Raw genomic sequence first — 24118 nt, forward strand, 5'->3', positions numbered from 1 at the left:
TTTTGTATCCCATGAGGTCAAAAAGGATTGCCAAGTAGTGATCACTTGGTGCTAAAAATCACTGGTGGGAAAAAATTAATTTTTTTAATGACCATAAGAATTCTAGTTTAACAATTTCAGTATCATTGTAGCATGCCATTCTGGAACAAGAATATCAGTGGTATTTTCTAGAATTAATTTCTTCCAATAGCTTCAACCTCCTTGTATAATGGGGAAACAACCTTCCTGATTAAAAGTGCCATCACGTAAGTTAACATGCCTATAAATTATTTCAATATCTCCATGATTTCTGCATACTTTCATTTGATATTCACATGACATAATCAACTCAACAGTGTGAAATAACTATTTAGAAGCAAAGCTTCTATATAGAATTATAGAATTATAAATTCTGACTTCTACTTCAAACTTACTGCGTAATGACTGTATTCATAATATTTTGAGTGTACAAACTATGAAATTTATAAAATAAGTAAATTCAAGAGGAATCAAACCTACCACAAGAGTGTCCAAAGAATCAATCAGTGTCAGGGAAAATCTGAGAAACAAGTATAATGAGATACAAACCATTAGAATTCTGAATTTTATCCATGAATGTATAAGCAGATGTATCTATGCCTTATTGACTGGTAGTTTCTATTAGCTAGTACTTCCATGCATCTATAGTACAATGTAACCTATAAAGTACTGAAGGCACCTGAAAAGGCTTAACATGACATTTAATATTCAGTGTATCTACGTATCTTTCAAAATGAATAGAAATATTAACTCTTTTTTAAAACAAATAAAAATATTAAACTGTCAAGGTTGCCTGGGTGGCTCAATCAGTTAAGCATCTGCCTTCAGCTCAGGTCATGATCCCAGGATCCTGGAATCAAGCCCTACACTGGGCTCCCTGTTCAGCAGGGAGTCTGCTTCTCCCTCTCCCTCTGCCCCCCACCCCACCCCCTGCTATACTCTCTCTCAAATAAATAAAATCTTTAAAAAATAAATATAAAAAATACTAAACTATCAACACTTTATAATGTGTCAATGACTTTATATACATTTCAAAAGTTATATTCATCTTAGCAACTTAACTTTTCACTGATCTAAGAGGTAAAATGATTTTTTATAAAAGATAATAGAAGGAAATAAGAGTTTAATGTTAATACTTAAAGCAGTCCTTGGTATTTAATCAACCCCCAGAAATACAACTGTATGCTGCATCTAGGAAGTCTACGACTTCGGAAGCCTGAGATGCCACACCATCCACTGTGTTAATAATACTCACTTTCCCAAGGCGTCATCAACATCACCCCGACTTGGCTCCTGGCCTCTAACACGACCTCTACAGGTTAAAGGCATGAGTTCATCAGCTGGGTAAGCATGTTCCTGCAAGGAAAATTATAGTGAGTCACTGAGGAAAATAAAGAGAAAGCAAACATCACCTAGGACACAACCTTCTTGCAGTTATTTTAAAAAAAGTAAGATGGAAGTTAGTCAGAAGTTCTACATTCTTAGTCTATGGGATCTTTTTTTAAAAATTTAGTTATCATGTGGGGCACCTGGGTGGCTCAGTTGTTAAGCGTCTGCCTTCGGCTCAGGTGATGGTCCCAGGGTCCTGGGATCGAGCCCTGCATCCGGCTCCCTGTTTGGCGGGAAGCCTGCTTCTCCCTCTCCCATGCCCCCTGCTTGTGTTCCTGCTCTCGCTATCTCTCTCTCTCTGTCAAATAAATAAATAAATCTTTTTTTTTAATTTAGTTATAGTGTAATACATGCTTAAGAAAAAAATACTAAAAAATATCTTTAAAAATCTGATAATCTGCTTCTACTCCACCAAATCTCACTCCTCAAAGGTAACTACTGTTAAGACTGGCATTTATGCTTCCAAATTTATCCACATACATTAAAATACAGGCACATACATAATTTACATTTTATTTACAAATAGGTGCTCATGCCATATGCACACATTGCTCTAAAATTTGTTTACTTAGGGGCGCCCGGGTGGCTCAGTCGGTTAAGCGACTGCCTTCGGCTCGGGTCATGATCCTGGAGTCCCGGGATCGAGTCCCACATCGGGCTCCCTGCTCAGTGGGGGGTCTGCTTCTCCCTCTGACCCTCTTCCCTCTTGTACCCTCTATCTCTCATTCTCTCTCTCTCAAATAAATAAAATCTTTAAAAAAATAAATAAATAAATAAAATTTGTTTACTTAAATCACAGTGGGGTTTTTCCATGCTAGAATTTTATAAATGTATTTTTTTAACAAAAAGTGATCATTTACTATTAGCTAATATTACTGAGTACTTACATTCTAAGCACTGTTCTATACAGTTTAGTTCATTTAATTATCACACCTCTGAAACAGATTCAATTATCCCTATTTTACAGATGAGAAAATTGAGGCCAGAGAAGTTAAGTAAGTCCAGACATGCAACTAGTAAATAATGAATCCAGAATTTAAGCCTGACTCTAGAGCCCATGATCATTCATGGTACCTGCTCCTCACAGTATTCCAAAGTACGGATACACTAAAATTTATTCATTTATTCCTCTATTGAGGAACATGTAGATTGAACTCAATTTTTCACTAAACAATGCTACAATGAACATCTATATGCATATATCTTTTGCACATATGCTTGTATTTCTGTAGATTAAATCCCTAGAAATAGACCCAATGGGCCAAAGGTATGGATATTTAATTTCTGATAACTATCAAACTGAAGACACTAACTTACATCCCTACAATACTCTAACATGGGAGATGACCAATGATTTATATTTTGCCCATCACCTGAGTAAAAAAAGGTATCTCAAGTTTTATTATTAATGAGGATAAACATCTTTTTGTATTAGTCATTGCTATTTTTTTTGAAATGTCTGTTTATATATTTTGTCCATTTTCTATTGGTTGTCTTATTGGCCAAGACACTCTATATATTGTGTTTGTTTTATATAGTAAATATATTTCTCCTGTCTTTTGTTAATCTTTCAACTTTGTTTTGGTGCTTTTTACTTTAAGCTTTATTTTTTTTTTAAGATTTTATTTATTTATTTGACAGAGAGAGAGATAGTGAGAGCAGGAGGGAGAAGCAGGCTTCCCACTGGGCAGGGAGCCTAATGCGGGGCTCGATCCCAGCACCCTGGAATCAATGACCCGAGCCGAAGGCAGACGCTTAACAACTGAGCCACCCAGGCGCTCCTACTTTAAGCTTTAAATATGTAGTTAAGTCTATCAGTCTCTTCCTTTATGGGGCTTCTAGATTTCAGGCATGGTTAAGAAGGCTATCTTGAGCCTCTGAAAACAGCACTCTTATTTTTTTTTTATATCTAGAGATTTACTCCATCTGGAATCTAATTTTCTTTATGATGTAAAATAGGGATATAATTGTGTTTGCCCCCCCAAAACAGCCAATTTTCTAAATGCCACTTTTTAAATAACCCATCCTCTCCCTAATTGCTTGAAATGCAGTTTTATTAGTTCAAAATTGTCTACATGTTTCTGTAGCCTCACTTTTGTTCTACAGACCCATCTGCTTGATGGTCTGCTTATTTCCTACTCCTACTGCCCCACAGACCTATTTCCTGCTCCAAACCATTATCTTAATATTCTATCTTTGCACCATACCTTGCTACTTAGTACAGCAACTCACTCCCCCCAATTATTTTTCTTCAAAATTTTCTTAACTACATCTTCAAACTTACCTCTCTGGATAACTTTAAATTTTCTTTAAAATTCCACTGAAATTTTAATTGGAAGAGCCTACTTTGGGGAGAATTGACATCACTATCAACTGAGTCTTCCCATCTAAGAATGTAGTATATCACTACATTAATTCGTATCTTCTTTTAGGAATTTGGTTTCCTTCTATAGGTCTCACACATTTCTTAATAGTTATTAATAGGAATTTTATAGTTTGGGATACTATTTTGAGTGGAATTTTCTATTAAAGATTTATTTATAAGAGAGAGAGCGCACGTGCACAAAGAGGGAGAGGGAGAGGGGAAGCAGACTTCCTACTGAGCACAGAGCCCTCTGCCAGGCTCGATGCAGGGCTCAATCTCACGACCCTGAGATCATGACCTGAGTGAAACCAAGAGTTGGACGCTTAACTGAGCCACCCAGGGGCCCCTGGAATTCTTTTTTTTTTTTTTTTAAAGAATGACCATGATAGAGTCTTTCTAATCCAGATAATAATGAAACACATGCAAAACTCTTCCCTCCTATTCATTACAAACACACAGAAATGCTGTATCAGTGTCAAATTATTTTAAATACATAGCTGAGCTTAAGAACAAAAAAAAATTCTCAAGTACCAAAAGTGAATAATGGAGTACAGATGAAGCTGCGGTGACAATGACATGGGCATTAGAAATAAAGATAGACTTCGGGGGAATTATGTTAATGCCCAAAGGGTATGAGAGTTGATGCTACTGGTCTTGTATACATGGCCATAAGCCAGAGAAGTAGGTTCTTTAAGTTGGACAGTTGGCTTCAGTGAAACTGGACTGGAACATCCCCACCTACTGGCTACAGGTCTTAACAGAAAAGGACAGAAACAAGAAAGACCTGCTGAACTTTGTATTTTCTTCCCTAGGGGAGAGTCCCTAAAAGATTCCTCTAAAATTAATTATATGATTATGAGAAACACTTAGAGATTAGAATCACTCTGTGCTTATATATTTCAACTTCAGACAATATTCACTGACTCCCTATCAAGAATAATAAGATTAACACACTCACATTGCTCCCCATTCAACTTAAGATTTTTGTCAATTATGTTATTATAGACAGTCTTCACTCTGCCTGGCTTCGCTATATACAAGCTTTTACAACCTAGTTAAATAAACCCTCAACAACACGGCTGTGTATTAACTGCAAGTAAGTGCATAAAACACAAACTTCGGAGCCAGCTCTTCAAGCCACAAGTTACTACGTAAATAACCGACGCTCATCATGCTCAGTGATCAATCACATCACTTCTTTCGAAGTCTGTCAGTGGTTTGATCACCGTGTGTCTAGTCTTTAGTTCATACACAGCAAGTGTGTAGTCTCCCTGTCAGCCTGTGATAGTCACACATGACAGTGTGACAATTTACAAGGATGGATAATCAGAAGAGGAAATCAGCCAACAAGGATGAAAGTTCAGCGAAGAAATGAAAAATGAGGACACTGAAAGTGCAATTCGAACCGAACATAAACAGTGTACAGAACAGCTGGCCAGGGACTACTGACAACACTGACACTCAGAGACTGCAGATGCGCAGCTATAGGAACTGAGTGAGGGCCCAATTAGCTACACAGATGAAGGAAATGGTTGCGACATAAAGGGTGAAGATGTCACAAAGGAACCGATACCTGCAAAAGACTTCCCATTAAAGGAATCCTCAGAGGTATTTCAGGATACAGAGGGAAAACAGTACAATTTTTTCAGCTGATCCAAATTTTGAAAGGAAGATGACAATTCACCGACGCATAGAAAAGATGCGTGCTGTTATCTTGGGTTACGCAACTGAGGTGAAGGCAAGGGAGGCAAGACTATTTGATCTTAATGAGTTTTTGCAAAGAAGTAACACTTTAATTTTCCGAAAGTCTCTAATATTTTGAATATTAGTTTTGCTATTTTAAAATCTCCTCTGTACATTTATAACCATCAGAAAGAGAATTTTCAATGTTTTGACAAAGATTTTAAAAGGTTTGTAACATTTGTATTCTGCTCTGGAACCCTAATTCCCACAGTTGCTAGTATTAGGATTTTACCTAAGTAGAGTCGACGCACACCATTTTTCTAATGGCTTCTCCATTCCTGACTTTTTATTTTGATTCAGCTGTTGGTTGCCTGGACTTTCCTCAGGTACGTTTTTGTTTCTTGGGTTTTTTTGGTTTTGTTTTTTTTTTTTTAAGATTTTATTTATTTATTTGACAGAGAGAGAGATAGTGAGAGCAGGAACACAAGCAGGGGGAGTGGAAGAGGGAGAAGCGGGCTTCCCGCTGAACAGGGAGCCCGACGCGGGGCTCGATCCCAGGACCCTGGGGTCATGACCTGAGCTGAAGGCAGACGCTTAACGACTGAGCCACCCAGGCGCCCCTCTTTCTTGGTTTTAAAAGAGTGTCATCAGTATTGTTATTTCTCTGGTATCCTTGGGTTAGGATGTCTCTTGTCTTACACTTGAAAAATAAAATGAATGTTTATAAAATGCTTGAGACGATTTTCTTTCCTTCAGAAATCTGAAGCTACTGTTCCACAACCTCTTGCATTCACTGAGTATCATTATGGCAAAGTTTCTAAGACTAGTCTGATCCTTCATACCCTGAATGACTTGTACCTCCTATACCTGTATGTTCTTATGATTCTTAATTCTTGAAGTTCAGCAGAAATACTCCCAATTCCATGCCCAGCTCTATCCTACTGCCTCTTACTAACCTCAATTATCTATAGGCCAAATCCACAGCACATTAGCAGCAGAAAAACAGAATAGAGGACAGGTACACTAAACACATGGCTAAACAGAAAAGGAAAGATAAAAAAATAATAATAATGCTAAAGAATACAAAAAGCACTGAAGACTGCACCCCTTCAGATATTTAAAAAAGTTCAGTGCTACATAATGATTCATTTCCTGAGGAAAGGATTCAAGACAACTGTTTATACTATAATTAGAACCCACACGCAGCTACCAAATTCTGAATTGAACATACTGTCATTTTAATATTATATACAATAAGTTCCTAACTTCTTTTTCAGTGTTAATTCCAATTGAACTGTGATTTCCCAGAATGCATATTATTTTTTATTGCTTAAGTTTTATATTTAACACATCTAAACAACACTTAGAAGTAATTCAAAAAAAGTGGTATTTTTTCAACTTGCTGATGTATTTTGAAACTTTGAAACTTTGTAAGATACCATTCAAATGTTAATTTGATCGTAAAGAATTCCTTAGTATCTAAACCACCATCGCTTAGAACACTTTATACTATTCCCAGGGTTTTGCAAAAACATACACATGCACAAACACCTCTGTCTGAAATTAAATATGAAACTCAAACCCTAGGCTTATCTAGATAAGAAAAATATTAATAACAATTACAAAAAGAATAATCAAATAAGGGAACTTTGAACAAGATGTAAAAATGTTTTATGCTCTGTTACTTCAAGATTAAGGATAAAACGAAACTACAGCCTTTTCTTTGGGTTAACCACAAAGTGAACTACAGTTGGGTTTGCATAAATCTGGAGCAATGCCTACGTGGCAAATAAACAGCCATATTACACTTCAAATATCCTGTTTATTTGAGGTACAGTAAAACTTTCTCTTCACAATGTATTGCCAGAACGAGGGATAAGTAATTCATATTGCTATGACTCAGAACCACAAAACACATTTAATAATTATCACTCAGAAATAAAACTCAGGTGATAAAAAGAGTCCTATACAAATTAAGTAGAACATGTGCCTAGCTAAAAGCAAGAGCAAATGCATAAAACAACAAAGCAGACTCCTATTTCTGGTAGAAATTGACACTATGATTCTAAAATTTACACAGAAATGCAAAGAACCGGGGCGCCTGCGGTGGCTCTTTGCCTCAGGTCATGATCTCAGGGTCCTGGGATGGAGCCCCATGTCGGGCTCCCTGCTCAGTGGAGAGTCTGCTTCTCCCTCTCCCTCTCCCCGTGCCCCTCCACCCTATACATGTGCGTGTGTCACGTATGCACACCCGCTCTCCAAGAAAATCTTAAAAAAAAAAAAAAAAAAATGCAAAGAACCTAGAATATCAAAAACAATCTTGAAAAAGAACAATGCTGAAAGACTTACACTGCCTGATTTCACAACTTAATATCACACTTAAGCCAGTGTGATAGTATACATATAGATATTCAGATCAATGGGGAAAAAAATACAGTCTGGAAACAGACCCATGCATAGATGGTTAACTAATTTTACACAGGTACCAAAGTAATTCAGTGGTAAGAGGATATTTTCAACAAAGACTGCTGGAATAGTTGGTATCCACATAGAAAAAAATATAAATCAACCTTTACCTCATTCTATATATAAACATTAACACAAAATGAGTGATGATCTAAATGAACAGGCTAAGATTATAAAACACCTGGAAGAAAACAAGAAAATATTTGTGGCCTGGGCTAGGGAAATATTTTTTAGGTAGTATATAAAAGATAGGAATCATAAAAAAGAATAAATTGGATTTGATCACAGTTTAAAACATTTGCCTTCAAAAGACACTGTTAAGAAAATTAAAAGGCAAAGCACAGATAGGGAGAAAAATCTCTGTGATATGGGATATATGTGATTAAGGACTGATATCCAGAATATATAACTCTTATGACTCAGCAATAACAGGACAAATGACCTGATTTTAAAATAGACAAGAGATTTGAGTAGGCTTCACTAAAAAGAAGATATACTAAGCACACAGAAAGATTTTCAACATCACTGGTTATTGGGAAAGTCGAATTAAAGTCACAACAAAATGCCATTATATACCCATTAGAATAGCTAAAATTAAAAAGACCAAAAATACCAAGTACTGGAGAAGATGTGGCATAACTGAAACTCTTATACATTGCTGGTGTGGAATACAAAATGTTACAGACACTTCAGGGAAGTTTTGCAGTTTATCATAAAGTTAAACTTATCCTTCCCATATAACCTAACAATCCCATTCTTAGTTAGGAAATACATGAAAATGTATGTCCATGTAAAAATCTGCATTCACAGCAAATTTTCACAGCAGTCTTTTTAATAATAGCCAAAGACCAGAAACAAGCCAAATACTTACCAATTGGCAAATGGATAAATAAATTGTGTTCTATCAAATCAACTGAATACTACTAAGCAATATATAGGAACTACAATATATCCAACAACATGGCTAAAATCTCAAAACCATCATGTTAAACATAAGAATCTCAATCAAAAAAGACTATATACTGTATGATGCCATTTATATGAAATCCTAAAAAGGAAAAACTATAGTGCCAAAAGCAGTTTACAATGGTTGCCAGGGGTCAGAGGTAGAGAAAAGGAACTGACTGCTACGGAGCATGAGGAAGCATTTTGATGGAAAAGCATGTCATGACTGTGGTGGTAGTTAAACAAATGGAAACACTGTCAAAATTCAGAATCGTGCACTTAAAATTAAAAATTTCTTTGTCAAGGGGCGCCTGGGTGGCTCAGTCATTAAGCGTCTGCCTTCGGCTCAGGTCATGATCCCAGGGTCCTGGGATCAAGCCCCACATCAGGCTCCCTGCTTGGCAGGAAGCCTGCTTCTCCCTCTTCCACTCCCCCTGTTTGTGTTCCTGCTTTCTCCATCTCTCTCTCTGTCAAATAAATAAATAAAATCTTAAAAAAAAGTCTTTGTCAATAAGCTATACCTAATTAAACAGAAAAACTTTGTTCTACTGAGTTAAAATCTTAAACAGAGTATCAAAATGTGATAATAAAATATTACAAGAGGATACTACAGAATTTTTGTCATTTTGGCAAAGTTTTAGGATGCTCTAAAAGTACACACCAAGGAACACTGGTTAAGAAAAGGTAGTCCCACACTCATCCACACAAAAAAAGACACATATAAATTTATAACTTCCCTCCTCCCAGCCATCAGTACCACTTTTTAAGTATTTTATTTACAGAATTACTTTAAAAAAAGATTTTATTTGAGAGAAAGAAAAAGAGAGACAGACAGCATGAGCAGAAATGGCTTTCTTTTTCCCTCAAATAATATGAAATTAGATGTTTGTTTTGGCAATTCTTGTGTGGCCTTATTTAACCTCAGACCATAGCCACTTTAGCGCTTCTGTTAGTATGTTTTTAGTATTTGTGCTGAGGTTACTTTGCAGATTAATTTAGATGACAAAATGACATGTATTGAGGCCACCAAATGCAGAACTGTTTTGGATCTTTGCTTCCTGACCTGATATTTGTCTCCCTGTGTTTTTCCTGTTACTGTAAACAACTCAAACTGTTATAAGCAAAAACTGTTAAGGTAGAGCGTTAAACATTACAAATAAACTTTAAAAGAGTTGGTAAGCACAGTTTCTTTTACCTAGTAGAATCGTACCTAATACCCACTTTCAAGCTTGATTTTGTGAGAGCACAGTTCAAAGAAACAGTAGATTGGTCCTTATTCAAACCAAGGGAAAATGTAACGTCCTTATAGATTTCTAGATTTCTGTAATTTTTCTTAGAATACCTTTTTCTCCCTAAGGTTACTTTCTTTGAACATTTTTTAGTGTGGTAAAAAATATGTATATAAATATATATAATAAAATTTACCATTTTAACCATTTTTAAGTGAACATTTCTCTGGCATTCAGTATATTCACCATGTTGGGTAACCATTACCAACGATCTCCAGAACATTTTCATATTCCCCATTTGAAACTCTGTACCTAATGTTTTCTTTTTGATTGTTCATCAGAAAGTAGTTCTGGGGGTGCCTGGGTGGCTCAGTCTGTTAAGCATCTGCCTTCAGCTCAGGTCATGATCCCAGGGTCCTGGGATCAAGCCCTGCATCGGGCTCCTTGCTCAGCAGGGAGCCTGCTTCTCCCTCTGCCCCTCTCTCTGCTCTGTGGATAAGTTGCAGTCTGATCAAGGCCAGAGATCTGTCAAGCATAGTTGTTATAATGTTAATATTTAAGCCAATTAATTGATAAAACCAGAAAATTCCTGGATATAACAAAGGATGGCAGTGTTGGAGTGCCCTACCTAAAGCTGGCAGGGCATTGTTATTGAAAAATAGCACTGGGGCACCTGGGTGGCTCAGTCGTTAAGCCTCTGCCTTCCGTTCAGGTCATGATCCCAGGGTCCTGGGATCGAGCCCCACATCGGGCTCCCGGCTCGGCGGGAAGCCTGCTTCTCCTTCTCCCACTCCCCCTGCTTGTGTTCCCTCTCTCGCTGTCTCTCTCTCTGTCAAATAAATAAATAAAATCTTAAAAAAATATAGCATTTACAGAACTTGGAGAATCAAAAACAAAAAGGTAAGGTGAAAAAATAAGCTCAAAGGGTACATGCCTAGAACAGAAAAAATGTGTTTTAAAGAAGTTGTATGTACAATCCAAGGAACGAGTTCTGAGTTAAGAGCCTAGATGAAGCTTAGGAGGGCAATTTCAATCTCAGGCAGAAAATGGATAATGACAGCAGCAGTAAACTCTTATATAGTGCTTCCTATTTGCTGGACACTAGTTCCACACACTTGAATTATATTAACTTGTTCAATCCTTACAACAGCAGTGTGGGGCAGGCAAACCATTTTCGAGAGATGAAACAGGTTCAGGGAGATTAGGTAACTTTCTCATTGCAACCCAGGGGGTAGGTGGCACAGCTAGCTCAGGGTGTCCTGTTCCATTTCCAGACTTCTTGCTTGCTCTTAATATTATATTGCCATCTTTGGAAAACCACTGTTCTCCTAGGAACCAAGAAAGTTAAAAGGAATCGCTCTAAATGTACACTAGAATGGAGAGTAATATTTAGAAGGACTAGTGAGAAATTAAAAGCTTTCAACACTTATTAAAAGCCCACCATGTGCCAGGTATTTACATTTCAGCATAGTAGGCAACCGACTACAAGAAGCAGACTTACAGATCCCAAAACTCACCATAAACTTGTATCTTTCATGAAGTTTGTTAGATGGTTTCTTTGAATTTAACAGGCAATAATATATCATAATAATCAAATGCAAAAAAAAATCACTATTTGATTACATCTTCACAAGAATTCAATTCAGTTCTTTTAAAAAAGTTTATTTTTTTTAAAGATTTTATTTATTTCAAGAGACAGAGAGAAAGAGAGAGAGCACAAGCAGGGGGAGAGGTAGAGACAGAAGGGGAGAGAAAGAATCTTAAGCAGACCCCACACTCAGCACGAAGCCCCATGCAGGGCTTGATCTCATGACCTGAGTTGAAATCAAGAGTCGGACGCTTAACCAACTGAGCCACCTGGGTGCCCCTCTTTAAAAACATTTAATAAGTGTGTGTGTACCAGGCATGATTTCAGGCACAAGACATATAAAAGATGAATTTATTAAAAATTAAATAAAATGATCCCTGTTCTCGAGACGCCTGGGTGGCTCAGTCGGTTAAGCGTCTGCCTTCAGCTCAGGTTATGATCTCAGGGTCCTGGGATCCAGTCCATCCCACAATGGGCTCCTTGCTCAGCAGGAAGCTTGCTTCTCCCTCTGCCTGCTGCTCCCCCTGCTTGTGCTCTCTCTCTGACAAATAAATAAAATCTTTTAAAAATAAAAAGTAAAATAAATAAAATGATCCCTGTTCTCAACAATCTTACAAGCTACAACAGCCCTTTACAATTATGTCCATTTTACATAAGATAGTGCTCAAAGGGGTTAAATGATCTCTTTAGGGTCCAAGCTATTAAATAAACAAGACAGAATTTGAACTCAAACCCATCTAACTCCAAAACCTATACACTTCTGTTCTACAGCAAGCTAATACTGTTTCTGAGTATAGTAACCGGAAAAAATTTTTCAAGTGACTTCAAATGACAAATACAGAGCACCTGGTTTCTGCTTAATATTTTAGAACTGTTTCAGGTTAGTTCCGAACTTGAAAAAGGGAAGTGAGAATTCCAGACTATATTTTGGGTTACAATCTTCACATACTGAGCATAGCACAAGTACATTGCAAGAGTCACTTGTGTTGTAAAATAGTTGAACATTTAAAAATATGTACTGCAGTGGATTGCAGATGGGTGATGGAGCCTGACATCGGGCTCCCTGCTCGGCAGGGAGTCTGTTTCTCTGTCTCCCTTTGTCCCTCCCCGCCCCAAATGAATAAATAAAATCTTTTTAAAATTAATTAATTAATTAAGATACTGTGCTTTATAAAGAGAGGATCCTATTTACAGTGAAATATACTGAACTGATCCAGTTATTTACCTTTTATTCAACTTTGGAAGCAAAAGTATGCATTTATGAGATGGCTCAGGTTTGAGGGTATAGCATGGATCCGCGTGGCCACCACAAAACTATTAGCCTAGATCTGTTCAGTTATGCTTGGCCCAAATGGAATTAACCAACCAGAGATAAATAATTTTATCAATTACAAAATGAATACATTAAAAATGAAATTTTAAGGGGCACAGTGGCACAGTTGGTTAAGCATCTGCCTTCAGCTCAGGTCATGATCTCAGGGTCCTGGGATTGAGCCCTGAGTGGAGTCAGGTTCCCTGCTCAGCAGGGAGTCTGCTTCTCCCTCTCCCTTTGCCCCTCCCCACAACCTGCATTCTCTTGCTTGCTCCCTTCTGTGTCAAATAAAATTTTTTTTAAAAATCTCAAAAAAAAAAAACAGTAAAAGAACACATAAAGTGTGTACACTTAGATGTTTATAAAGATGTTAATATATGAAGATATTTGGGTAATATATAATGAAAAATGGATTCACAGAATCAGTTGAAATATACTTAAAGCAGAATCAATTAAAGTTAGTTCTCTGCTAAACTCTTCCCAACTATATTTTATAGGCTTTCATCATAAAAGAAAATCTGCTGACATATTTTAAAATGTAAAAACATTTTAAAATGTAAAAAACTAAAAACAGATTTTAAAATGTAAAAACGTATAAAATTCATAAGAATTCTCAAAATAATTTGATTACTCTTTTCAAAATTACAGAAATTTACACAGAAAATTTTCTTTGAACTCTAAAATTTGCTGCTAGTTCACCTTTTTAGAAATTAAACCTTTTTCTCCTGGAGTCTAAGGTCATTTTATTAAGGGGCATGAGGCAGGGAGAAACAGGTGGCAGCTACAACCCCCCCAGCCCTACCATCCCCTAAGTGGCTCCCTGTACTATGGGGGGATTAAATTTTTAATTGTGGTAAAAAACATGTAACATAAAATTTACCATTTTTAACATTTTTAAGTTCAGCAGCATTAAGTATATTCACTGTTGAGCAAGAGATCTCCGTAACTTTCTCATCTTGCAAAATTGAAGGTGCTATTTCATCCCAAGTGAACATTAAGACATTTTAAAACAATACAGATCAGTGTATCTAGAAAGCAGAATATATTCAAATCAAAGCCCACTATGAAGACATAACTTGGACAGAAACTAGGTCATATTTTGTCTCTTTTCAGCAATGGTTTTCTTTGTAGAATATATAAAGCAATATTATAAACAGTATTTTTAATTAAGAGCATTTCCCCAAAGGCTGGAGACATCTTATTCATGTACATCCACAATATCTAGCTATATAAATCACTCACATTGCTGATAGCATCAAAGGAAAGATACTTAAATACCAAGTTTCATAATCTAAAGCAATTTCGTAGCTATCCAATAAACTCCTCTAAGAACCAATTACCAGAAACACTCTGTTAGCTTACGCTTGCGCTGTTTTTCTAAAAAATTCCGTTAAAAAAAATGTGCTATTAATTCAGGTTTCAAAATCTGCAGCTGACTATGTTTATATAATAATCCGCTCACATAAATGATGTGTAAAGATAAGCCTTCTACTTACCATATAGTTACCATAAGCATGATCAAACATCTCCAGTACTTGATTCCTAATTTTAAAAGAGCAGAAATGGAAAAAAGTTAAGAACATTCTATTTATTTTTCTAAAAAAGTTAATGCTCCTTCATAAACATACACCAATAAAAAAAAAGAAAAAATTAGTTAGAAAAGACATAGACAGACTCAAGAATTACACCAGTGTTAGTAGACAAGCTTTCATGAACCACATAGCGCTGGGCCAAACTTTTACTATTCCTAGCAATCTATGTAAAATTCACCTTATGTTTCCCAAGAAAATTGATAAATGATGCATGCCATGCAGAGAGAAGGAAATCTGATGCTGAAAAACAATTATCTCTTAATAAAATTATTCAACATATCTGTCTTAAAAGGAAGAATATAGCTGGAGACTCCCAAAAGAAGTAATTATTGTTACTGTTTATTGCTTATACTATATATTCTATCAAGAGAAGGGTGGGTATGTAATGGTATGAAATAACAGCACTCTAACAAGCTTCTATCTTTCATTTTAAGTCAAATCACTAATGCTTAGTTTAATATACATTTATTAATGTTTGTTCACACTTTCAAAAGATACCATTTTGATTTTATGATGTACTCTCTTCTTTAAAAAACTGTCAGAAGTCAAATAAGTAATATTCATCTCTAAAATGAGAAGAGATTTGTGTGTTTTGGTTATCTGTTTCTTAAAATCCCCAAGATGACTATTTAAAATGGAGATTTCTGATCCCCACACCAGATTTACTAAGTCAAAATCTGTATTGTCTGGACCAACAAATCGGTCTTTCAGTTCAACACTCTCAAGTTTGGGGCTTGAGGACTACACGAAAAACTACAAAGTTAATGTTATGGTTAGACAAGGCCAAATATCTCAATAATTAGCAAGGGAAAAATAGTTCAACAATCTTCTACTAACACTTACTATTGTTCCCAAAGTTCCAGTCACTAATAGCAAGAATTGAAGAAAGTGTTAGAGAAAATGGCTGGGTATAATTTTATTTTACGTCCTGTTATACTGATTGCAATTGTCATTTTAAAAACCGTAATCATGGATGATGAAATACTGGTAATAATAAAGCTAGCATACAGAAAAGAACTAATTTCCAGATCCTGGCTATAATGACCAGCAAAATCAACTACATTCAAACTTGTATACTGAATAAAGTCCTGACACACTTTTTATGAATAATCATTTAAAAATAATCATTATAAACAAGATCTTGTCACTTTGCTAAAACACTGATTCTTTATATATGTACATATATGATAGACTATGGATCAAGTTATCTCAGAAAACTATAAAGTATCTTAAAGAATTCTTCCACACATTTATTAAAATTGCAGATGATAAAGATCTCTCCTATTAGCTAATGAACAACCAAAAACAATGTTAAAATTTTTTCAAGCACTGATATCAATAAATGGAATATGGAAATTCTTTTTCCTTTCACTGAAATGGAATCAACACAAGATTATTGCCAAGAAATAGGAATTCCTCTAACTGGTAATGGCAGTGCCTAGACATGCGCATTACAGATAACATAAGCTTTAACTTGTTAACCCAAACTTCATAAGCATTCAATTTTCATCATTATGAATAAATCACAATTGCATATGAGGACACATAATTTTCCAAACCTTACACTTTTGTAGCATATGACCATCAAATATCGTAACACATACTTCAAAGTGGAGATATTTAATATCCAGTTGAACACTCTCTCTCCTAGTTAAACATGTAAGTCCTCACAGTCATACTTGAATACAGAATGGTAGCTTACTCTATTAAACAGAAAAAAATGTCTCTGTGAAGTTTTATTTCTATTCAGCAAGTGAACAGAAATGTACTGGAAATCAGATCCATAGTTCAAAAATTGTCTTTTTAATTATCTTAAAATAATTTTTATAAGTCAGCTTTTTCTAAAACTACATTGCCTGTCAATGTCCTACAGAAATTGGATGGCTTTATACTTTTTTTTTTAAATGAAAAGATAACATTAACAACTGCTGTAACATTTAAACCACAAAGACAAAAAATGTAATCCAAGAAGAGTAAGACTACATATGACCAAGTAAAAAATTCCATAAACTATAAACTGCAAGCAACTGAGCAACTGCTCACAACTTGTGATAATTCCAGTCTTTATCATCAGTTTGGTTTGGGGGGATAGGAAAAGGGATGGGGCATTTTAGGCTTTTTATCATAAATCATTATTTGGGCTTTTAAAAAAATTGCACAGGTAAACCTAACTCAGTTTCCCGAAAATTTCCAAAGGGGAAACCAGCAAGCAATTGTGTATTTGTGGTTTATAGCTCCAGACTCTTACTCTCAAAATTTAAACTGACAGTTCAAGCCACTCTGGTTGAACTTTTCCAGTTAAAAATTAATTTTAGTCAAAAATGACTTAACTAATGACTTTTCTTCAAATAAAAATTTTTAATAAAAAAAAAGAGGAGGGCGCCTGGGTGGCTCAGTTGGTTAAGCGACTGCCTTCGGCTCAGGTCATGATCCTGGAGTCCCGGGATGGAGTCCCACATAGGGCTCCCTGCTCAGTGGGGAGTCTGCTTCTCCCTCTGACCCTCTTCCCTCTAGTGCTCTCTATCTCTCATTCTCTCTCTCAAATAAATAAAATCTTTTTTAAAAAAATTTAAAAAAAAAAGAGGAGTGGTAGTCAAATAAGATACTTTCTATCCTTAACAGACTTGAAGCTTCTCTTTCCAAGTCTGAAGAAGTGCAACATAGCGGAGAGAACATCAGCTCTGAGGTCATACAGACCTGGTTTTGAATACTGACTCCATCATTTACTAGCTCTGAGTTTGAACAAGTTGACCTTGAGTTTCAATTTCCTCACCTGCTTAATGGAGATCACCTCCACCTCATTAACAGGGAGGATTAGAGAGTAAAGTGTGTAAAGTGCCTGGCACAGAGCAGAGCATTCATTAAAACGGTTATCAATGACACATTGAATTCATAGAGAAAATTTAAGATACTTATTAAGAGTTTACTGATAATTTTCTTTGGGTAGCTGATTTTTTTTCCATCAGGCATCTTTTATTGTTACATTATTTAAAAACTAATACAATCCTCTTGCAATAATTTAAACATAAGGAAGTATATGAAATAAAACCTGATGGTTCCATCTCACCTCCATCCTAACCCAGGGGTAATCATCTTTCCATGTTTTTCTGAACTTAGACAATTTCTTTTCTGCTTTTAAAAGAACATGGGATGGGGTGCCTGGGTGGCTCAGTCGTTAAGTGTCTGCCTTCGGCTCAGGTCATGATCCCAGGGTCCTGGGATGGAGCCCCGCATCACTCCCTGCTCCGCGGGAAGCCCGCTTCTCCCTCTCCACTCCCCCTGTTTGTGTTCCCTTTCTCTGTGTGTGTCTCTCTCTGTCAAATAAATAAATAAAATCTTAAAAAAAAAAAAGAACATGGGATGGTGGGGCACCTGGGTGGCTCAGTGGGCTAAGTGTCTGCCTTCGGCTCAGGTCATGATCCGGGAGTCCTAGGATCCAGCCCCACATCTCACTCCCTGATCAGCAGGGAGCCTGCCACTCCCTCTGCCCCTCCCCCTGCTCATGCTCTCTCTCACTGGCTCTCTCTCTCAAATAAAAATCTTAAAAAAGAGAGAGAGAGAGAACATGGAATGGCACTAAACATATTATTCTACAACTTGCATTTTTTTTTTTTGTCTTGGGAATGTATCCTGGATAGCCTTCCAATGATCTACCTCCTCCCTAATGTCTGAATATTATTCCACAATACGGATGCTCCAAGGAACAGTTCCATTCTTTCAAAATGCACATCCTAAAAAAAAAAAAAAAAGAAAATGCACATCCTTGTACACCTATCTCTACATCAATAGCGCTTGTATTTCTGTAGGATTGATTCCCTGAGACGGGATTAATGAATCAAAGAGTACACACAATTTAAATTGTAGGAGATACTGTCAATAAGTTACAGCAATTTACACTCCCACCAAGTCTTTTCTCACACTTCGACTAGTCAGTACTCTGTGTTTTGTACTTACTAATCTTTTTTTAAGATTTTATTTTTAAGTCATCTCTACACCCAACGTGGGGCTCGAATTTACAACCCTGAGATCGAGTCACAGGCTCTACTGACTGAACCAGCCAGGCGCCCCTGTACTTATTAATCTGATGGCAAAAACAGCTATCTCATTGTTTTAATCTGCATCTCTCACATTTAAGAGGTTGAGTAACTTTTCATGTTTATTGACCATTTGCATTTCCTCTTGAGTGAATTAACTCTTCATGCTCTTTGCTCATTTTCTTACTGGTTCTTGGCTTTTTTCTTATTCATTTGTGGGACCTAGCATATATTAGGAATATTAACTCCCAATTAAATGCTGTAAATATAAGTGATAATTTTACGACACTTTCAAAATTGATAAAACTTTGAGTAAAGTGAACAGGTATACTTGAGGCTTCTGAATAATACCATTAAATACTGTTCTATTAGAAAATGCAGCGCAAGAAAACATTGCAAGGAAATGGTAAATGTGTAAAGTTCAAATTCCAATGAACGCCCCCTTTTCCGTAACAGGTGTAAAGACTATTTCCTTAACTACTGTGAGATCAGCCAACATTTTCCCAGCTAGGAACTCACTAGTGCAAGAAATCTAACCGTGTCTCCCACTAAAGACAATCGCAGGACTCTGACTTGTAGTAGCACGGGCTGTAGCCCCCTTCACGGGCCACTGACATGGCAGCTGCGTTGACACACGGCGGATGGCCTCAAGGAGCCTGCACATGTCACCGACGGCCCAGGCGGCACCCCGACAGTCCCTCGAGGTCGCACTGCAGGCGACGGCCCCCACCTTCCCGGACTCTGTCCTCCCCGTCAGGGTCCTCGTGGGGCAACAGCCATCCCAATCGCGACAGGAGAGGCCACTGCGCGCCCGGGTCGCAATGACAGGCACCTCGCCTGTGGTCCGACCCCTGAGGAAACCCACCCGAGGCTGCCAAGCACCCTTACCCAAGCTTCTGTCTCTCCTCCCTACTCATGGGCGCGGCACCCGCCGTCCACACGGACGTGGCCGACACCAGACAGAACGCGGCCGTCGCCGCCACCAGGCTCCATGGCGCTCGCTGGGGGACCGAGGACCCACAGCCCCGGCCGCCGCCGGCTTCGCTCATGGCCCCACGGTTCCGCGCACGCGCAGCGGCTACGCCGGGCCGGTGGGACACATTGTCGGACGCCGGTGGCAAGGGGGCTGCGAGCCGTGCCGAGGGCGGGATGCGGAGCTACGCGAGCGGCAGCCGTCGCCGATCTGCTTCCCGAAACCACCGAGCCGGTCTCCAGCGCCAGCGCTGCCACCGCCCTCCGCCCTCAGCGGCCCCGAGCACCTCCCCCAGCTTTCCGGTGTCGTAGTCTAGGAAACCGCCTCCCCCAACGCTACTTCCGGGTAGGGCCCAAGGCGTTGAGGCTCAGGACCAATGGGGACAGGATCGGAGAGGGGCTGGCTCCGGGGAAAGGAGAGGGCATTGGTCGAGAGAAGTGAGACGTGGACAAAAGGCGGGACTGGGGAGGGACCTCTGGCTTCGGCCCGCCTCCGACCCGTGAACTTGCGACCCGAAGACTACAAGTCCCAGCGTGCACTGCTTCCCCCGGCGGGCTCGCAATCCGACTCAGCCTGGCTAAATTTCCACTCAGGGTGGGCGCGCTGCACCCTGGGACGTGTGGTCGTCTGAGGGTCACGGGCGGTGCCGGAGATCCCGCTTTCCGCTGCGTTTTGCAGCCAGTCCTTGCACCGGGACTGTCAGCTACAGAGTCCTGGGGAAGCTGTCAACTATTTATCCCTCTTCCTGCGCTTGACGCTCCCCCGAGGGCTGGCAGAATGAGGCTCACACGTCCCCAGTTCGGTGCTACACGCTTTAGGGACTAGTGTTGGGGTTGTCTTCTCTCGGGGAGATTACAGAACGGTAACAGCAAAAATGACTTGACCTTTGACTTAATGTGCTAAGAGTTTTACTTGCGTTCTCTCCTGCACACTTCTCAACTCTTAAGAAGTAAGTACCGTCATTCCCACTTTGCAAATGAGGAAACCGACGCTGAAGAGGTTGGGTAACAAGTCCTCGTTACACTGCTGGCATTAGATGCCCAACCAGCGTCTATGACTCAGGAGTCCTTGCATGTAACCGCATCCGCAAGGATTAAAGAGGACACGTACTTGATTAATAATAGTTCTCTAAAAAGCTCAATGTAAGGAGAGTAGAGTGAGCTGCAAAGAAAAATTATTGAAGAAAATTGGAACTTGCGATTTATTTTGATCATTGAGTCCCACATTAACTATTGGTAAAATAAGGAGTAAGTTCCTCTTGAAAAAAAAAAAAAACACGTTTGTGTGTGTGTGTGATAATTCGGTAGGTAGTTGCGGAGTTTAGGTGCAGATGTGATCTCTGTGACCACAGGAAATCGCCTACTGATCCTCTCAGCATCGTTCAGCTCTATTTCTGGAAACTTTTCTTCCTTGATTTCTATCACCTTGCATCATCCGCTTCCCTCTCAGACCGACCGTTCATGTGACACCAAGGACTCTTCCTTCACTCCCCACTCTACTCATTCTTAAAACGCTGGTGTTCCCTACATTTTAAGGTTTTCTTTTTGTCTCTTTTTCTCTTTGTACATTATTCTTTGGTGATTTCTTCCACTCATATGGATTCAGCCATCATATGCCTGTGGTCGATTTCTAAATCCGTATCTGTCCTGATCTCTAGACCCCCATTTCCACCTTCCTAATAGAAATTTTCTTCTCTCTGGCCCAAGGTAGCTCAAATGTAGTATGTTCACTGGTTCAAATTAATGCGTTAGAATCATCTTCAACTCTTCCTCCTCCTTCATGGTCCACACCCACTCAGTGGCCAAATTATATAGATTTTACTTCTGCTATCTCTACCTGCTGTCACTCCTACTTCTGCTCAGCTCAAACCTCATTACCTCTTTCCTGAACCATTGCAGTTGTCTCCCAATTATCTCCCTGCCACCCTACTTTTCACCCCATTGTTACCAGAGTTGGCATTAAGGACATCTGCAGACCTTCTGAACATGTCATCTCCTTTCTACCCCGCCCTGCCCTCAGATTCATGGGATAACTAACAAATTCACGTGTCCTACCTTTCTATGCCTTTGCTCTTACCTCTGCTATCCCACCAGCTTTGTCTGGAGAACACTCTACCCATTAAATCTTGGCTCAGATTCCATCTCTACAAAACGCTTTCTTTAAAAAAAAAAGATTTTATTTATTTATATGACAGAGAGAGACACAGTGAGAGAGGGAACACAAGCAGGGGGAGTGGGAGAGGGAGAAGCAGGCTTCCCGCCGAGCAGGGAGCCCGATGCAGGGCTCGATCCCAGGACCCTGAGATCATGACCTGAGCCGAAGGCAGATGCTTAATGACTGAGCCACCCGGGTGCCCCTCTACAAAACCCTTTCAAAAGCTTACAGCTATTAGAAGTCATTCCCTCGCCTGTTCTTTCATTGTAGTCTATGTTTATGGTTGTGTTTTTCACAGTCAGCCATGTCCGCTAGATTGTAACTGTTTGGAGGGTATAGACTTCAGCTTAATTATGTGTATGTTCCAAAACTCCGCACTGTGCCTCTGCTGTTACAGATGCTTAATAAATGTTGAATATACTTGTTTCCTTATTCCTTCAGTTTCCTTATCTATAAAATAAGGACTAATGTAGTCCCTTTATCTACTTACATGGAGGCTGTGAAAACACATGAGGTCATTTCTGTACAACATTTAATTTTATTCTTTTTATGGACTTGCAAGCCTATATCGGTTCCACCCTGGATCCTCTTTGGCAGCTTTAAGGATGAAGTTAGCTAAATAAATAATAGCTATGAATTGTTCTTGGTGCTGGCATAGAGAACATGACAAGCTAAAGGTCAATACCAACATCCAGTATTTGAAAACTAGGAACAAAGAAAATAGAAAAATAGGGGTTTCTGGGTGGCTCAGTCAGTTAAGTGTCTGACTTTGGCTCAGGTCATGATCTCAGGGTCCTGGGATCAAGCCACATGGGGCCCATGTTGGCCCTGGTCAGCCAGCGTAGGCCAAGTTTGTCCCCCCACCCAAGTCACACCATGTGGGGCTCTGCACTCAGCAGGGAATCAGCTTGTCCCTCTTCCTCTGTACCCTCCCCCCTGCTTGGGCACTCTCTGTTTCTCTCTCAAATAAATAAAATCTAAAAAAGAAGAAAAAAATAGAAAAATAGCCAATGACCTTCAGTTTTATTGAAATGTAGTCAATTATTTGTAGTAGATTATTGGTAGTAACTCAGTTTCCTTTATCTTCCTGATGTTCCAAGCCTTTATAAGAAGTCAAGAATTGAGGGCACCTGGGTGGCTCAGTCGTAAGCATCTGCCTTCGGCCCAGGTCATGATCCTGGAGTCCCGGGATCAAGTCCCGCATCAGACTCCCTGCTTAGCGGGGAGTCTGCTTCTCCCTCTGGCCCTCCCCCCTCTTGTGCTCTCTCTCTTTCTCTCTCTCAAATAAATAATTAAATCTTTAAAAAAAAAAGAAGTCAAGAATTGACTAGTAACTATCATTAACAAACAATGTTCTCAAGAAGAAGTTCTGGCTTTTAATGTTAGCATTTTCTGTCCCCCACTTTGGCTTATTTATTTGTTTTTAAGCTAACGCTACATTTAAAAAGTGTCTGATAAGACCACGGAACATACTTTTGTTGACTTGCTACATAATAAGCATTTTTTCCCCTCCTTTACTGAAATTCAATTTCTAGTCAATGCTTGAGTCCATTTGTCACCAATCTCTGCAAAACTGTGAGTAGAAAAGCTTGCGTGGCCTATAAAGCATTGCAACTTACCATAGGTCAGGTGGAACCCATGGAAGTGAAAGAAAAATATATTCCCAAAGTGTATTTCAAAAGAGATTCCATTTTAACCCCATGATGGAAATAATCAAAATTTTTAGCTACTTGGCTACTTATGGACACTAGGAACAATTTACATTCATTATTTGAAAACCTATACATGGTCTTTTAGAACCTATACACTTAGTGATAAAAAACGATGTAGGAGTTAGACAAGAGAAACCTTGGTGTGTTATACGGGGGGGGGGGGGGCGGGGGACACTGGTGGAGAGCATTAAGGAGAATAAGGATAAGTACTTTAAACAATATGGAAAAGATTTTAGATATGTAGAGACCATTAAAAATGGTAAGAAATCACTACAGTACAGAAATAAAAAGCTTTTGCCCATCCAAGGAGACCATCAACAAAACAAAAGACAACCGAATGAATGGGAGAAACATTTGTAACTGATGTATCTGATAAGGGGTTAATGCCCCAAATATATAAAGGACTTATACAATTCAACACCAAATAATCCAACTAAAAATGAGCAGAGACCATGAATAGATATTTTTCCAAAAAAGACATACAGATGGCCAACCGGCACATGAAGAGGTGCTCAATGTCACCAGTCATCAGGGAAATGCAAATCAAAACCACAGTGAGATATCACCTCATACCAGTCAGAATGGCTAGACTCAAAAAGGATGGGAAATAATAAGTATTGGCAGGGATAGGGAGAGAAAGGAGCTGTTGGTGGGAATG

The 24118-nt window shown here is 38.7% G+C and overlaps 1 protein-coding gene across 2 annotated transcripts in view; it reads right to left on the reverse strand.

Moving 5' to 3' along the window:
* EDEM3 (ER degradation enhancing alpha-mannosidase like protein 3) overlaps positions 1–19848 on the reverse strand; it is a 68789-nt gene extending 48941 nt beyond the window's left edge. For both annotated transcript variants that reach the window (XM_028121539.2, XM_028121538.2), the window contains exons 1-4: positions 19510–19848; positions 14492–14537; positions 1274–1374; positions 499–538 (exon numbers count right to left, since the gene is read on the reverse strand). In XM_028121539.2, coding sequence (XP_027977340.1) covers positions 499–538; positions 1274–1374; positions 14492–14537; positions 19510–19670 — 348 coding nt within the window. In that variant the 5' untranslated portion in view covers positions 19671–19848. The remainder of the gene's footprint in view (positions 1–498; positions 539–1273; positions 1375–14491; positions 14538–19509) is intronic.
* Between the last annotated feature and the right edge of the window lie 4270 nt (positions 19849–24118).

This window comes from Eumetopias jubatus, unplaced genomic scaffold (genome assembly GCF_037043125.1).
Source record: "Eumetopias jubatus isolate StellerSeaLion01/CBP00866 unplaced genomic scaffold, mEumJub1_p1.0 scaffold_12, whole genome shotgun sequence".
In the NCBI taxonomy this organism is placed as follows: domain Eukaryota; kingdom Metazoa; phylum Chordata; class Mammalia; order Carnivora; family Otariidae; genus Eumetopias; species Eumetopias jubatus.